Source organism: Dipodomys spectabilis, unplaced genomic scaffold (assembly GCF_019054845.1).
Source record: "Dipodomys spectabilis isolate Male_0828 unplaced genomic scaffold, ASM1905484v1 ptg000288l, whole genome shotgun sequence".
Classification (NCBI taxonomy): Eukaryota; Metazoa; Chordata; class Mammalia; order Rodentia; family Heteromyidae; genus Dipodomys; species Dipodomys spectabilis.
Window position 1 is genome coordinate 5,924,023 of NW_024870965.1, and position 16,316 is coordinate 5,940,338.

Below are 16,316 nucleotides of genomic sequence, written 5' to 3' on the forward strand. Positions count from 1 at the left end.
TGAGGCCCTGGGTTCAATTCCTCATACCACATAAGCAGAAAAAGCCAGAAGTGATGCTGTGGTTCAAGTGGTAGAGCGCTCACCTTGAGCTGAAGAGCTGAGGGACAGCACCAGGCCCAGAGTTCAAGCCCCATGATAAACACAAACAAACAAGAAATAGCACTCAAAATTATTATTTCTTGCTGTCACTTTTCATTAAATCATTACCGATCCTGAGTACACAATAATGCTGGGAAACTAAGTCCCAACAAAAACACTTCAAGAAGTAAATATTTATCTACACTGGTTTTCACAGTTGTATATCATGTAATTAAAAATTAATCCTGAAACAGGACCCTGCAGAAGGGTCCTGAGGTGGAGCAGCTATACATATGGAATTTCTTGATAAGGTACTCATACATATAAGCTTTTAGTACAGTCGTATTTCATAAAATGAAACAAATGATGATTCACATTTGAAGTATATGCCGGGCGCTGGTGGCTCACGCCTGTAATCCTAGCTACTCAAGAGGCTGAGATCTGAGGATCCCAGTTCAAAGCCAGCCAGGGCAGGAAACTCCGTGAGACTCTTATCTCCAATAAACCACTAGAAAACCGGAAGTGGCGCTGTGGCTCAAGCAATAGAGCGCTAGCCTTGAGTAGAAAAGCTGAGGGACAGGGCCCAAACCCAGAGTTCAAGCCCCATGACCACCACCAACAACAAAAAATTTGATGTATCTAGTTAGATGTTAACCTAAAATATATCTGTATAGGATAGGCACAATTCACCCACAAATTTGGACAACTGTCATCAAATGCATTAAACTGTCAGAGGGAAAGATCACGTATGTTAGGAGATAGCAAAACAAAGTTTTCTGTAGAATATGCAATTCATTCTCAGAGCTCAGACACTTGCCCTCAGATGCACTGAACTACCAGGGGGGAGGTCATATATGCTAGAAGAGAGCAAAGCAAAGCTTTCAAATATGCCAGATGCCCAGCAGAAAACCAAGCTGCCCGTTTGGCCGCTGAATGCCAGGAGCAACCTTGCTGCTGGCCACCCTCACTTCCACCAAACAAATCCCACACATGACTCACAAAATAAATTCACTGCAACACAGTGTGGCTATAGCTGGTTTTCTGAGTTCACATCTTATTGAAGTGCTGACTGAATACAAACACATCATTAGTATTACATGCTACAATCTTAGTAATATTTTATGTTGTCAAGGACAGTACCTTAAAATATGGCATTTGCAGAACATGATAGTTCTTAGTCACTTTGTAATTGTTCATTTCCTCCTAATTTAATGTTAAATTGAAGGCAGTTATTTTGCATTTTATTTCCATACTCCATAGAACCAATTCTACACAAAAAAAACTCAAATAGAAAAATTATTGATATGTGTTAGAGTAATTATGAAGTTCCACGAGTACTGGAGAAGTTTATGGGAAAAAGTCTGTAAGGAAATAAAATCAGTCTGCAAAACTCCCAACTTTGCTATAAGGCTTTTCTTGTCCTTCCCCCAAACCACTCCCTCTTCACACCTCAAACCCTGCAGAACAGTCCAGAGATACAAGATTATCCCTTACTGAAGGAAGGGGTGACATTGACCAAGAAGCACTGTACTCATAACCTGACTGATGAAAGTACAACCCCTTTGTTCAACTACTTAAGGACAACAACAATAATAACAAAGAAAACAAAAGCACATCTAGCCAGTGTCAAGTGTTAAGGGTTGAGGGTTTCATGCACAGGGCCCAGAGCCATCACTCAGGCTACTTAGGCCACTAAAACCGAGGGTCTTCTCTGTCCTGTGTGTTCTGAATACATGACCACTGTAATCATAGAGCTCAAAGGAACTCCAATCAGAGGTCAGAGTCACCACTGTGGATTACTGCAGCCCCTTGTCCTGAACTACCTGGCAACAAAAGGGTGTTATTTCTTGTCTAGAGTGTTCAAGCTCTTAAGCTAACATTCTTCTGAGTCATTGCTCATTATCAATGCTGCTTTCCTGGATCTTTCCCTTTCCAGATGAAACATTTCACTATTCACCAAAACTAATACATTTGTCAAATTACACCAATAAAGTACTTATAAGTTAACTGCTCTTTTTTGAAAGTGTTCATATAATTGCAATGTTTGTGAATCCAAAGTAGACCAGGTTACTACCAGTACATTGATGAAATCATTAGATAGGGTAGAGAAAAATAAAGGTATCTAAACTCCTTTTTAGCAAAGACAAGTGGATGATCAGCAACCTTTGAAAGGTATAAAGATACCTAGTTCCCTTTGCTTATATCATTATATCACAAATGATGACAGCCTCAGTATTTTGAAACAACTCACTGACAGGTGAAGAGGTCTTGCCTTAGAGGAGCTTAGGTTTCTAATGAAGATGCTTTAGACTCTTGGGTACAAACTTAAACATCACACACACACTCACTAAACCATGTCACAGATAGGAGAATGGAGACATGTAAGGGGAGAAAAGTAAAAACCAATGATGTTATGAAGTTCTTTGTAAATGCTTTATAAAACTTTACCTAAGGAGCTATGGCTCAGGTGGTAGAGGGCAAGCTGGAGAACAAAGCTTGGGCACAGCACCTAGGCCCCAGAACTGAACACACAAAAAGAATTCCTTCAACTAGAAAATAAAGATATTTTCTTAAAAACATGCTGAACTTGAACTGGAGATCAAAAGTCAAAGATAAAGGTTTTATGATGAATAAAACCCTTTTTAAAGGATTTTAAAAGCTAGACATAAAAATCCTACTTCTGGCCGGGTGCTGGTGGCTCACACCTGCAATCCTAGCTACTCAGGAGTCTGAGATCTGAGGACTGTGATTCAAAGCCAGCCCGGACTTGGGCAGGAAAGTCCATGAGACTCTTATCTCCAATAAACCACTAGAAAACCAGAAGTGGCACTGTGGCTCAAGCAGTAGAGCGCTTGCCTTGAGCTGAAGGACAGGGCCTAGGCCCAGAATACATATATGTATATGTATATATATATATATGTATATATATATATGTATGTGTATATATGTATATATATGTAAATATATGTATGTATGTGTATATATGTATATATATGTAAATATATGTATGTATGTGTATATATATGTATATATATATATATATATATATATATATATACCCACACATCCTATTTCTGGAAACTTCATAGGGCATCATGTTTTTTAGGAAATTTGATTATACTGAATTAGATACCGTCCCTCATTCTCATGGCGCCAGAGCAGACTGGCTACCCCCCTTTCCTTCACTATTCCTTTCACTGCTGTCTCCAGGTAATACGAAGGACTTTAACATATCTTTTCCGATAAAGGAATTCAAATAATCACTTATCTTTTATGTCAAAACCTGACATTTCCCAAGAGATAATATAGCTAAATTTGTATCCAATTATAGTAACCTATTATGTACCTACCAATTTACTGATCACTCAAGATCTGTTCTAGGCAGTTATTTCTAGATACCTGAATCTATCCAACCAACCCAACCCACTCATTCCTGCCAAACTGAGAATCAGAACAAAATTGCGTTAGACACCACTAAGATTGTTGTGCATCACTTAAAAACTCATGCTTCAGGAAGTGATGATAGCCAGGTACCAGTGGCTTAGGTCAGTAACCCAAGCTACTAGAGACAAAAGGACCATACACAGTTAAAGGCCAACCTAGACAGAAAAGTTCCCTAGACTCCATCTCCAAAGTAACTAGCAAAAGCAAGCCTAGAGGTGTGCTTTAGTGGTAAAGTATCTTCCTATCAGGCAAGAAGAGGTCTCAGGGAGGGAAAGGATGATGGAATGTTAGTATTTAGCAGCCATTTTCCTTTTTTGTTTTGTTGCCAATCCTGGGGCTTGAACTCAGGGCATGGCATTATCTGAACGCTTTTAGCTCAAGGCTAGTGCTCTATCACTTGAACCACAGCTCTACTTCCAACTTTATTTTGGTAATTAACTAGAGAGAAGGATCTCAGACTTTCCTGCTTGGGCTGGCTTTGAACCTTGATACTCAGATCTCAGGCCTCCTTGTATAGCTAGGATTGCAGGCATTAGCCACCGGTGCCTGGTTCATTTTATTTTTGTGGTAAGTTTTCATATACAGCAAGCAGTAGGATATACTTTACAATTTTAATTCATACTTTGTATTACTTTAAAACCATGGGGGAATGGGGCTGGGAATGGGACTTAGTTGTAGAGTGCTTGCCTAGCATGCATGAAGCCCTGGGTGTGATTCCTCCCTCAGTACCACATAAGCCAAAAGCAGGGGCCGTGGCTCAAGTGGTAGAGTGGTAGCCTTGATCAAAAAAAGCTCAGGACAATACCTAGGCTTGGAGTTTAAACCCCAGGACTGGGTTGGGCGAGGGGGGGGGGAGGAAGAGGGGGAGACACGGACAGACAGACCACAAAGAAAGGGATTACTGCTCTAGGATTTCCAGCTCTTGAGCCAGTGCATGTTTGCTGTCTTGTCACCAAGACCACCAAGCTCTCTTTCTCCAAGAATAAAGAAGCCCTTTCTTTAAGCCTGGTATAAACAACCACAGTTAAAATGTCTATAGTTGCTAGTCAACAAAATAGAAGAAACACAGGTATTTTTACTTTGAGAGGATTTGGAGAAATATCACTAGATTTCCTAAGGAAACAACTTTTGTGTGGCCTGAAAAGAGCCTCTTGTTTCCACTTTGGAACCCTTGAAAAACCTGTCCTAGCACCATTCTCCAGCCCTGCCTTGTCTGCACTTGTTTACGTCCACTGGACTGTGGGGCCAGTATGTACTTGATGCTCCTGTACGTCTCTGGTCTTAAAGGTCATTAATCTGAATGCCATCGGTAGTCATTGCCCTTTATTCCAAGGCCTACATACTGACATAAGGATCTATAGGAAGCTATAAATGCCTCCACGTAAGTCCAGAATCTGAAAGACACAGGCCTTATGGTGAAAATGCCTTAAACTCTGCAAATATTCCTTCCAGACAGGCATTCTGGTGGAAAATGACTAGTTTATGTGAGATTTGTCTTTTTAAAACTACATTTCAATATCTCATATTGAGAAAAAAATATTTTATCCTTTTACTTTTAGAATATGGATACATCATTGTATATCACTTTTGGGAAATGATGCTTAGGTTCTGGAGAAATAAAACTTAAGTTCATTGCTTGAATATGACAAAAACCAATGTATAAGTCCTCCAACAGAGGACGTATTTCCACTTAACAAACTTGAAACATCTATACCAAGAGAGCCAAGCTAATAATGCCTTTCCTTAGACCTGACTTTCTTCTCCTTTCCATACAGAGTCGTTATAGCAGTCGAACATTCCAGTTTTCAACTTTACAACTAAGGATAACTTCACTAAGCAGATGCCAAGTTACTCACATGAATCACAAGACAAGCTTCTATCTATTCCTCAGCTACTTATGACTAAGGAGTCTAGTAAGAATTATATAAGGCCCAAGGATTACATAAGGAAGATTATATACCAGATAAGGTAGTTTACAAGTGAGGAAGTCAGCTAACAGGTCAGATCATTTACTCTCTCCATTACCTTCAGCTAACATTCCAATGTCAAACCTGGCTCCTTCTCAATCACATTGTAGACTTTCCAAAGGCATCAGATCAGAAGGGTGGAAGACCTCCCTTAAGACAGTCTTGGTGGGACTGGGAAGGTGGCTCAGTGTAAGAGTGCTTGCCTCGCATGCATGAGGCCCTGGATTCGATTCCTCAGCACCACATAAGCAGAAAAAAAGCTGGAAGTGGCACTGTGGCTCAAGTGGTAGGGTGTTAGCATTGAGCTGAAGAGCTGAGAGACAGGCCCAGGCCCAGAGTTCAGGCCCCACGACCACAAAAAAAAAGTCTCACAGGGAAGGGGCTGGGAAGGTAGCTCAGTGGTAGAGTTGCTTTCCTTGCATGCAAGAGTCCCTGGGTTCAATTCCTCAGCACCAGGTAAGCAGAAAAAGCCAGAAGTAGCGCTGTGGCTCAAGTGGCAGAGCACTAGCCTTCAGCTGAAGAGCTCAGGCCCCACAACTGACACTGACACACACACACACACACACACACACACACACACAAAGACATTCTTGGTAACATAGTAACAGGGCTTGTCTACAAACCAACATCAATCCACTTTCAAGGAAACATTAAAAGTGAGGGTGTTTTGGAATGAATGCTACAAATGGCTACACTGCTCAATCCTCAGAACCCACATAGCTCACCCTTTGCTTAAGGGTTACTGTTTCTAAGTACAGGGGATGTCAAGGACAGAGAGAGACAAACAGCCTCAACCTCTCCTACCCAACTAGAGTTAGGCAAGCTTCTGAGTCTTCCCTGGAAGTGAAGAAGCAGGTGAAGACCGGTCTGAACAGTTCCTACAGCAGTAGGGGCAGGGTTCAGTCATTAAGTGTGTGCTGCCACACAGGTAGTAAGGGTTCAGTCATTAAGTGTGTGCTGCCACACAGGTGGTAAGGTGTTCTAGCTGATGGCTCAGGGATGTGAATTTCCGCATTCAGGCTCAAAAAGACAAGAAAATGAAAAAGGAAAAAGAAAAATAAGAAAAACCAAGTGAATTTGGAGGGCATTTGCATTTCCCTTTCACAGTGCTTAAATGACATTCAGCTATAGGTAGAAAGCTTCCGGTCCCGGGGGCCTGGACACGAACTTGCGGGGCACCCTCGGGGGGCCTCGTCACGTGGCCCACGCACGCGTCCTCCACCCGAGCGCTGGGCCAGGGGGAGCCTTTTCCAAAGGCCTCGCGCGAGGCCGCTTCAAAGGAAGCGACACACACACAAGTCGCACCCCGAAAACCACGTGTCCGCGGGAGGAAGTGCCTCCGCGCTCCATTTCCCGAAAGTGAACTTTCTAATGGAACCGGCAGCGACACCGCTCAAGGTCCAATTTGGTGCCCGGGAACCGACGCGCAGCTCCTCGGGGACCGAGCCCGTCCCCCCCCGACTCGGCAGCCCACGGGATCGCGGAGCCCCGCGGGGGGTTCGGATGTCAACAGGCCCGGCGGCGGGGGAGGCCCGCAGGTGGAGGGGCGGCGAGCCCGCCCGCCGGGGCGTGGCCCGAGCCCGCCCGCCCGCAGGATGCGGGGCCGCCGGCACCCCGGGCTCCGGGCCACGCCCCGGGCGGCGAGCAGGCCCCGGGCGGTGCGCTCGGCTCCAGGTCCGGACCGCGCCCCACCGCGCCCGGGCGGAGCCGCCCGCGCCCGCCCCGGAGTCCGCGCCCGCCCGCCGCCTCCCGGGGCGCCGCCGCCCGCGCCCGGGACGCCCAAGGTGACACCGGGCGGCCGGCGGCCCGCGCGGCCCGGCGCCTCACCTGGCAGCGGCACACGATGTCGGCGTCCTGCGCCAGCAGGTCCACCACCTTCCCCTTGCCCTCGTCGCCCCACTGCGCGCCCAGCACCACCGTCACCCGGTTGCCCGCGCGCCGCGCCGCCGGGCGGCCGCAGTCGCCGTTCGGCAGGAAGGACGCCGCGGGGTTGGCGCTGGCGAGCGACATGGCCCCGGTGCGCTAGAGCTGAGGCGGAAGCAGGCGCGGCCACCGAGAGCGCGCGGGCCGGACTGCGCGGCGCCCGCCAGCCACATGCAGGGGAAGGAACCCGAGGCCGGCCCCGCCCCGCGGCGCGGCGGGGGCGGCCCGGGCCCGGCGGGATCCACACCGCCCCGCGCAGGCCGCTCCCGGCAGCGCCGCCCGCAGGCCCAGGCCCCGGACGCCTCAACGGCCGCCGCCGCCGCCGCCCACGGCGAGGCCACGCCCCCTCCCCTGGCGCGAACCCCGCCTCCGGGCACGCCCCGCCCACCCGCCTTTAAACCCGGGAGGCGCGGGCGGATGTGGGGCGCGAGGGACTACAACTCCCGGCGTGCACCGCTCTGCGCGCGGCGGCGCCGCGGCGCCCCGGAGCGGGCAGTCTGCAGGTTTCCGCCCCTGAAAAGAGTCCTTGTGTTGGGTGTTTGATTTATTCAGGAGCCAGGTCGCGTGTACAGAATACTAGCAGAAGTGCTTCCGAACCTCCCGAGTTTAGAATTGAAAATGAAAGGTCTGGAACTAGGATCAGAGCCGGTGAAGGGCATTAGAAGGGCAAAGTTAAGGGTGAAACGACGCAGGACGAGGACACTAGAATATAAGGGGCTAATCCTTGTCATCCCACTCCAAGCGAGGCTCAGGCAGGAGGGGCACAGGGCCGCTCCCTGTGGCGTGAGGGTCTGTGGGTCACTTGCTCTCCTTGGTGCCGTTATTAATCCTACTGCGTGTGCTGGTGGTGGGGCCTGGGCGCTGTCCCTGAGCTTGCTCACGGCTGACACTACTACCACATGAGCCGCAGCTCCATGCGGACTTTCCTACCCAGCTGGCTTTGAACCACCATCTTGAGACCTCAGCTTCCTGAGTAGCTAGTCATCAGCACCCAGATGATTTTTGTTGTTTTGTTTTTCTGCCAGTCCTGGGGCTTGAACTCAGGGCCTGGGCACTCTCCCTGAGCTGCTTTTGCTCAAGGCTAGCGCTCTACCACTTAAGCCACAGCGCCACTTCCAGCTTTTATCTTTTTTGCTTATGTGGTGCTGAGGAATCGAACCCAGGGCCTCAGGCATGCAAGGCAAGCGCTCTACCACTGAGCCACCCACCCAACCCATAAGGTTTTGTCTTAAACTAGTTTATTTTCAAGATGGAATTACAGCATACCCCAAACTGTTCAAGAAATAGCTGAGAGTGTGGAAATATTTTAAGATTACCTGTGAACTTTTCACCTTTGTAACTGTTTTATTCTGACTAGTCAATCCTGAGCAGATTGTGGACCTGAGCTCAGCCAGTCTGAGCAGAGGGGCAGCACCTGCTGCTAGGGGTAAACACCTGAGCTGACGGCCTGCTCTGTGTGCTGGCTTGCCAGACTTTGGGTTGATGGAACAGAAGACAAGTTTGCCTGGCTGAGACAAATCTTTGTTTTTGTGTCTATCATTGTGAGGGCGGAGGTACTTGGGAGAGCATTATTTGTGAGCGTGGTTAATTGCAGATAAGAATCTCATGAACTTTCCAGCCTCCTGAGTCTAGGACTACAGGCGGGCCTACCAGCACCTGGCTTGCCCTAGTTATTTTCGAGCTAGAAATGAGTGGTAAAAAGTGACGATAGCTGACGTGATGAGGGCTGGCCCGTGAGCTCGAGGAATTGAGGTTTCCCTTTTGTTTGAACACCAGAGGTCACTTTTTAGGCTTTTTCTGGCGATACAATGTAAGCTACATCTACCGTGCCCGTGTGTGCACACTCGCGGGGCGTGCGCCGTGCCCGTGTGTGCACACTCGCGGGGCGTGCGCCGTGCCCGTGTTTGCATGGTCTCGCGGGGCGTGCGCCGTGCCCGTGTGTGCACACTCGCGGGGCGTGCGCCGTGCCCGTGTGTGCACACTCGCGGGGCGTGCGCCGTGCCCGTGTGTGCACGGCCTCGCGGATGCGCGCTGCGCCGGGTTTTGGAAGCAGTTTTGCTCTCCCGCCCCCACAGCCCGGTTCCCGCTTTCCTCCCTCCCCTCCCCTCCCTCCTTCCCCGAGGCGCGCTCCCGCGGAGAGTGTGGAGGACGCACGGGGGACACGCGTGCCGATGGAGAAGAGGAGGGGACGCGCGTGCGTGGAGAAGACGCGTGCCAGGAGGGGACACGTGTCCGAGGCGGGGGAACACACGTGCACGGAGGACGCGCGTGCCCGACGAGGGAGGCGCGCGTGGTGAGGACGGCGCGTGCGCGGCGCGGCCCGGCGGCGGGCTGTTGGGCGGCGGGCGCCATGTCCGCCGGGGCCGTGGCGGCGCTGCTGTGCTGGCTGAGCTGCTGCGGCTCGGCCTTGTGGAGGTAGGGCGCCCCGGCTCCCGGCGCCCCGCGCCCCGATCCCCGATCCCCGCGTGCGTGGAGGCCGCCCGCGGCCGGACCGCGGAGGAGACGTCAAACGACCTAAAACGGAGAGGCCGGGGAGGGTGTGGGCGATGGCGGAGCCGGCCTGCGACCCCAGTGTGTGTGTGAGCACCAGCGACCCCAGCCGCACCCGCGCCGGCCAGCCTGGGCCGCGCAGGTCCCGGCGTCCAGGCCGCGCCGGACGCCCGCCCCGCGTGGGAATGGCGCCGCGCCGTGGTCGCGCGCTGCATTTAACCCGGCACCAGCAGTAGCCAGCCCGGGCAGGGAAGGCCTTGAAACCTCTAGCTCCAATTGAGCACCATCACCAAAGGGGGGGGTGGCGGGGGGAGGCCTGCTGGCAGTGGAGGGGGGGGCTGGCAGTGGAGCTGTGGCTCAAGTGGTAGAACACCAGCCTTGAGTCCAAAAAAAGGCTCAGGAACAATGCCCAGGCCCTGAGTTCAAGCCCCAGAATTTGCACGGAGAGAGATGGAGATTGGGGGGACTCCGGAGGGGGTTTCCTTAGATAATAGTTAAAGATGATCATGGACTCTGAAATCTTCAGTGTTCTGAGTAATAAAAACAAGTTCTTCCTAATCTTATTAATTTTCATGTTAACTTAGGTTATAAATGAAAAAATCAGAGACAATATCTATAACGGTTTTTATCCTACCAGCATATGTAGAGCGTTTACTTCCTATGTCACTTAGTAACTTACTGTAGTGAGCCAACCCAAACACAGTACAGAGAGGGAGGGGTCCCCTTCCCAGGAAGTGGGGTACCAGCCACACAGTCCCTTTCCTTTGGTGGAGAGCACACTGTTAATATTTCCATATTTGCCCTTTTCTCTACAGGTATTCCAGTAACAGCCCAGACTATCGCATTTTTAGCACCAGAAGTGCTGTAAGTGTTGAATGAGCAAATCTATGAAACAGCGGGCATTATAATCATTTATGATCTAAAAAAACAAATCAGTATATCCCCAGACCTCCCTGAGTACCAGTCTCCAGGAGACTGGTAGATGATGGTTGGAAGTAGAATGGGACATGCGTTTGGCCTGGGATGCGACGCAGTGGTAGAGCATGGTCTTCTTGTGTGTGAGGCCTGCATCAATCCTTAGCACCGCGAGTTCAAGCGCCAAGACAGGCAAAAAAAAAAAAAAAAAAAAGCTTAACTTTTGGAGAGAGGAATGTCTCAGGAAGTTGTGATTCCTTTGTCATATGACTTTGCACAGCTTTGAAAAAAACTGGATTTCAATCAATAACCAATAACCAGAAAACTGAACTGTAGAACTGAGTGCTGAGGGGAACATTTTGAAGCACAGCTGCTTCTTTAAGCGTACGATTGAGTCATTTTATGCTATTCACCAGTCGCAGCCAGCACCCTCACTTCCATAGGGAACAAGTTCATCAATCTTATTCCCCCTCCAGCCCCAGCCAACCACAGATCCCCTTTTGTCCCGATGGACGGGCCTGTGTGGGATATTTCACAGCAAGAGCCCCACAGGGTATGGTCCTAGGTGCCTGGCTGCTTTCCCTGAGCATAATGTCTGCAAGGTTCAACCCTGCTTTAGCACAAATCTGGTCCTCGTTCCTTTTTAATGACTGAATACTATTCCAGCATTTGAATTTACCATGTAGTTACCCTTTCATCAGCAACAGGCATTTGAGCTGTTTCTGCTTTGAGGCTGCTGTGAGTGTTGCATACGAGCATTCACCTACCGGTTTTAAAGAGATTTTCCATCTGGGCTCCTTTCCTTCCTTTTGTAGATTAAATTAGAGTATGAAGGAACAGCATTTTCTGAGTGGAGTGTGCCAGCAGCTTGCATTATCCAAGATAAAAGGTACTGTTTACACCACGAAGATCTACACACGTCGATATCTACACCTGCAAGTAAAAAAGACTCACAGTGTAGACATTCAGAATTAAAGCTGTGACATAGGATAAATTTCCTTCCATTAAACAGATGTGGAAGGAAAGACAAATCACTTTAAAATAGAAGTAAAATATTATTATAAAGTTTTCTCCTATTAGAATACAATTGAAGGTTTAAAATTTTAAAATAGTGGGAGGCACTGGGAAGGTGGCTCAGTGGTAGAGCGCTTGCCTTGCATGCATGAGGCCCTGGGTTCGATTCCTCAGCACTACATAAGCAAAAAGAAAAAAGCCAGAAGTGGCGCTGTGGCTCAAGTGGTAGAGCGCTAGCCTTGAACTGAAGAGCTGAGGGACAGCACCCAGGCCCAGAGTTCAGGCCCCATGACTGGACCCAAAAAAAATAATAAAATAGTGGGAAAGCTAGGCATGCACACACACACACAGACACATAGACACACACACACACGGCGTGGGAGAGTGTTTATTCACCTCATATGCATCTCTAGTTACTGCTTTCCTGTTCTTTCTCCACATTAGCGCACCCACAACAGAATTGCGTTGTCCCATTCCTGGTGTTCAGATTATAAAACCAATAGTTACAGGCCCGGTAAGTTGATTTTAGTGATTTATAATTTATTGGTTCATTCTTGCTTAATCATCCTTTTGCCTTTCTTTTGAGCTCGTCAACATAAGTTAATATGTTCTTAAATAGTATTAACTATAACTATAAATAATAATTGTTTAAGCTGGCTGCTGGTAGTTCAGGCTTGTAATCCTAGCTACATAGGAGGCTGAGCTCTGAGGATCGCTATTCAAAGCCAGACCAGGCAGGAAAGCCAATTATCTCCAATTAATCATAGAAAAAGCTGGAAGTGTCCTGTGACTCAAGTGGCAGCACTAGCCTTGAGCACAAAAGCTCAGCGACAGCACCCAGGTCCTGAGCCCAAGCTCCAGGACTAGCACCAAAAATAATAATAACAGTAATAATAATTATTTGAAAGTTGTCAGTGTGCTGTTCTGTGGTTTGGGTTTTTTTGTAATTTGCTTTTTGGTTGTCTAGGGGTTTGTTCTTGCTAAGCAGGTACTCTACCACTTCAGCCATGACACTAACTTATTATTATTACTTCCACTATTACTACTATTAATAATTGTATTTTTGCCAGTTCTGAGGTTTGAACTGTGGGCCTCACCACTCTTGGGTTTTTCACTTGTTGCTTGTGCTCCATGATTGGGGCCATTCCTCTACTTCCAGCCTTTTGTGGTCAGTTAGAGATAGGATTAGAGATAGGATTACAGGCGTACACCAGTGCCCAATGCTTTGTTATTTTTGAATAGGGTCTCATTTTTTGTTGACCTGGACCATGATACTTCTACTAAGGCTTCCCACGGAGCTGGGAATGACAGGCGTCCACTACCCTGCCCAGCTTTGTATTGGTTGAGATGGGAATCTTGTAAATTTCTTCCCTGGGCTGGCCTTGAACCACAGTCTTCCTGATCTTCACCTCCTGAATTTTAGGGTTACGGGCATGAGTCACCATGCCTGATCTGGTTTTGCTTTGTTGTTGTTGTTGTTGTTTGCAGTATTACAGATTGAATTCAAAGCCTGGTGCTGACAAGCATTCTACCACTCGAGCTAGACCCCCATTGCTTTTATTTTTCAAAACAGTATCGTGGTTTTGCCCAGACCAATCTTGGAATAAGAATCCTCCTGCCTCTGCCCCTGTGTAGCTGGGACCACAAGTGTATACTACTGCCTCCAGCTTGCTGTGGGGATAGGTCTTGCTAGGTTTTGCATAGACTGGCCTCAAGCCATGATCCCCCTATCTCCACCTCCTAAATTGTTGGGATTATATAGATGCTCCCACTTTTCCTGCATTGTCGTAATTCTTTATTTAATAGAGAAAAGGATCCACAATCCCCAGGTGGTATCAATAGGAGCGCCCACAGCCAGTGCCTCATTTATTCATACTTTCAGGTCGATGTCTATACTTGATGGCAATACCTAGGGTTAAAAGCAATTTTTTGTTTCTTCCTCTACTTGATTTTCTTCCATTCAAGAACACATATGTGGTGCATTGCATCTGTGAGTGAAGACAGGGAACTGAAACGCACCGAACGCTGTTGAATGATAGGTCTTGAGTGTGGGAACGCGCACAGGAGTGGGCGTGGGGAAAACCCTTTGAGCAAAACATGTGAGTGACAGGAATGGAAAACGGTCCCATGGTGGGAAGAGGGAGGGTGGACAGGGAGAGTGAGTATGGTCACAACACTGCATGAACAGGTGTGAAAATGGAACGTGAAAGGCGTTGGGGAGGGACACAGCGGAGGGTGAGGGAGGGGATGACTGATCAGTCAGGCTGCTTAGCAGGTTGCACTTACCAGGGACAACTCGTTATTGCTAATAAAAACGTAATAAAGCTATGACCTGTAACTCACACCTGTAATCCTCGCTACTTGGGAGGCTGAGATTTGAGGATCACTGTTCAAAGCCAGCCTGGGCAGGAGAGTTCATGAGACTTTAATCCCCACCTAACCACCAAAAAGCTAAAAGCAGAGGTGTGATTCAAGTGTTGGTAGAGCGCTAGCCTTCAGCAAAAAAGATGAAGGATAACACACATACATACAAGGAAGAAAAGAAAACGTGTGTGAATGCACATGAGAGTGATGTTGAATCCTCTTCAGTGTGCCAAACAAAAGCAAAGACAATATAAAGCATTTGAGGCCCTCACTTTAAGTATTCACAAGGAGATACCAGCCAGGTTGGCATGTGGCTGACAGCTGCTGTCCCATGGTGTATCTGACAGATTCCTTGAGAAGCTGCCGACACTCCCTCCCCACGCAACACACGCCTCCTCCCCTCCCTCCCCACGCAACACCCCCCCCATCCTACTCTACCCCCCCCACCCCCCCGCCTCCTCTTAAACAACGAACCTGATTTTCAGGACACCATGGACAGAGTGCTCTGGGAGAGGACTCATTTGTCAGCAACTCATTTGTCAGCCTCCACAGGTTGGGACAATTTGATGCTCTTTTTGAGCCTATGAGCATTTACAAGTTTTAGGTGCAAAGTCATGAGACATACAAGAATCTCTTCCCTTGTTTTTACCCGAAGCCCCTATCAATGTATAATGTGTAAAAATAATGCACACATACATGCATGTGAATGAATACCTTTGTCACGTATGAATCTGAGTGTCATCAGATCCTACAAACAGCTGAGGAAACATACCAAACTTTTGGCATATATTCAAAAACAGTTGTAGCAACCAAAAGGGTTCCCATGCGTCACCAGATGCTCCCTGAGGGGAAGAATCATCCCAGTGAGAACCAGGGAACCAGAAAACTGCAACTCAGTGAGGAAGAAAAATATAATAGAAAGAAACAATAAAGACAGGAAGCCCTTGAAACACCTTCTACATTTGTCCTCTTGACAATGCATTATCAGTTACAGAGAGTAGCTATAGAATGGAGCTAGAGTCTTCCACTCTGAAATCTACTGGTGCCTCTTCCTTTGATCTTAGACGAGTGACTTGGGTGTTCTGTGACTTTTTTGCCACGTTCACATGTGTGTCCATGTGGAAGTCAGTCGGTACAGCGCAGTCTGTTTTTGCTTTTGCGTTTAGGAAGAAGAAGCACGACACTTGGTTGTTGAACACTCTCATGTCTGCTTCATGTGGTATTACACAGCTATGTAAGTCATGCGCCATGGAGTACAGTGTGATGGGACGGTACTTAGCTTTTAATTACTCTCAAATGCACCCTCTGTATTATGGTTTTCACACAAATTTTCATTCACCAGCCAAGATATTCTCAAAGTAATATTGATCAACAAATAATTCAAACATTATACAAATTTATACGACCTGTTCATACTTTACATAAATGTCCTCAATTCTTGGAATAACTACATGAGTGCAAATTATTTATTTAATAGATAGTAGAAGTATAAGTTTGGGTGAGTTAAACAATTAGCACAAAAATTCAATGTTTAGCTAGGTGCCAGAGGCTCACACCTGTCATCCTAGCTACTCAGGAAGGTGAGATCTGAGGATCAAGGTTCAAAGCCAGCCTAAGCAGGAAAGTCTGTGAAACTTTTATTACCAATTAACCATCAAACATCCAAAAGCAGAGCTGTGGTTCAGGTGGCAGAGTGCTAACCTTGAGCATAAAAGCGTGAGCACCAGCACCCAGCTTTAAATATCATTATAATATAGGCTCTCTCCTCTGCCCTCTTCTTGCTCTGCTTTTCAATCCACTTTAACTCAAGAACACCAAGGACACTGAGGAACATTCATCAGAGCTGCTAAATTAGCTTTTTTTTTTTTTCAATATCATCATTTTAATCTCAGCAGAGACTAACTCCTGCTCTACAAGGTGACAGTATCAATGCCACGGCTTCTTTTACCATCTGCACATGTCTTCTGCTTTCAGATTTGCCTTCCCTGATGACTGGGAACTCACTGGTACACCTCTTTTCTTCTTTTTTGTATATCTGATATGTGATATAGAAAAAAGCAGATCTTATTAGCCCTGGAGTCAGGGACGTTTGTGTTTATGTGTGTGTGCACACGTGTGCAT

At 47.6% G+C, this 16,316-nt stretch overlaps 2 protein-coding genes across 2 annotated transcripts in view; one reads left to right on the top strand and one right to left on the bottom strand.

Moving 5' to 3' along the window:
- Positions 1 to 7,611, bottom strand: part of Adss2 (adenylosuccinate synthase 2) — a 32,941-nt gene extending 25,330 nt beyond the window's left edge. Inside the window, exon 1 of the mRNA XM_042701187.1 lies at positions 7,317 to 7,611. Within this exon, the coding sequence (XP_042557121.1) occupies positions 7,317 to 7,499 (183 nt within the window). The 5' untranslated portion in view covers positions 7,500 to 7,611. The remainder of the gene's footprint in view (positions 1 to 7,316) is intronic.
- A 2,151-nt stretch (positions 7,612 to 9,762) lies between these two features.
- Catspere (catsper channel auxiliary subunit epsilon) overlaps positions 9,763 to 16,316 on the top strand; it is a 133,897-nt gene continuing 127,343 nt past the window's right edge. The window contains exons 1-5 of the mRNA XM_042701289.1: positions 9,763 to 9,827; positions 10,718 to 10,766; positions 11,633 to 11,706; positions 12,276 to 12,345; positions 15,362 to 15,429. Of these exons, the coding sequence (XP_042557223.1) occupies positions 9,763 to 9,827; positions 10,718 to 10,766; positions 11,633 to 11,706; positions 12,276 to 12,345; positions 15,362 to 15,429 (326 nt within the window). The remainder of the gene's footprint in view (positions 9,828 to 10,717; positions 10,767 to 11,632; positions 11,707 to 12,275; positions 12,346 to 15,361; positions 15,430 to 16,316) is intronic.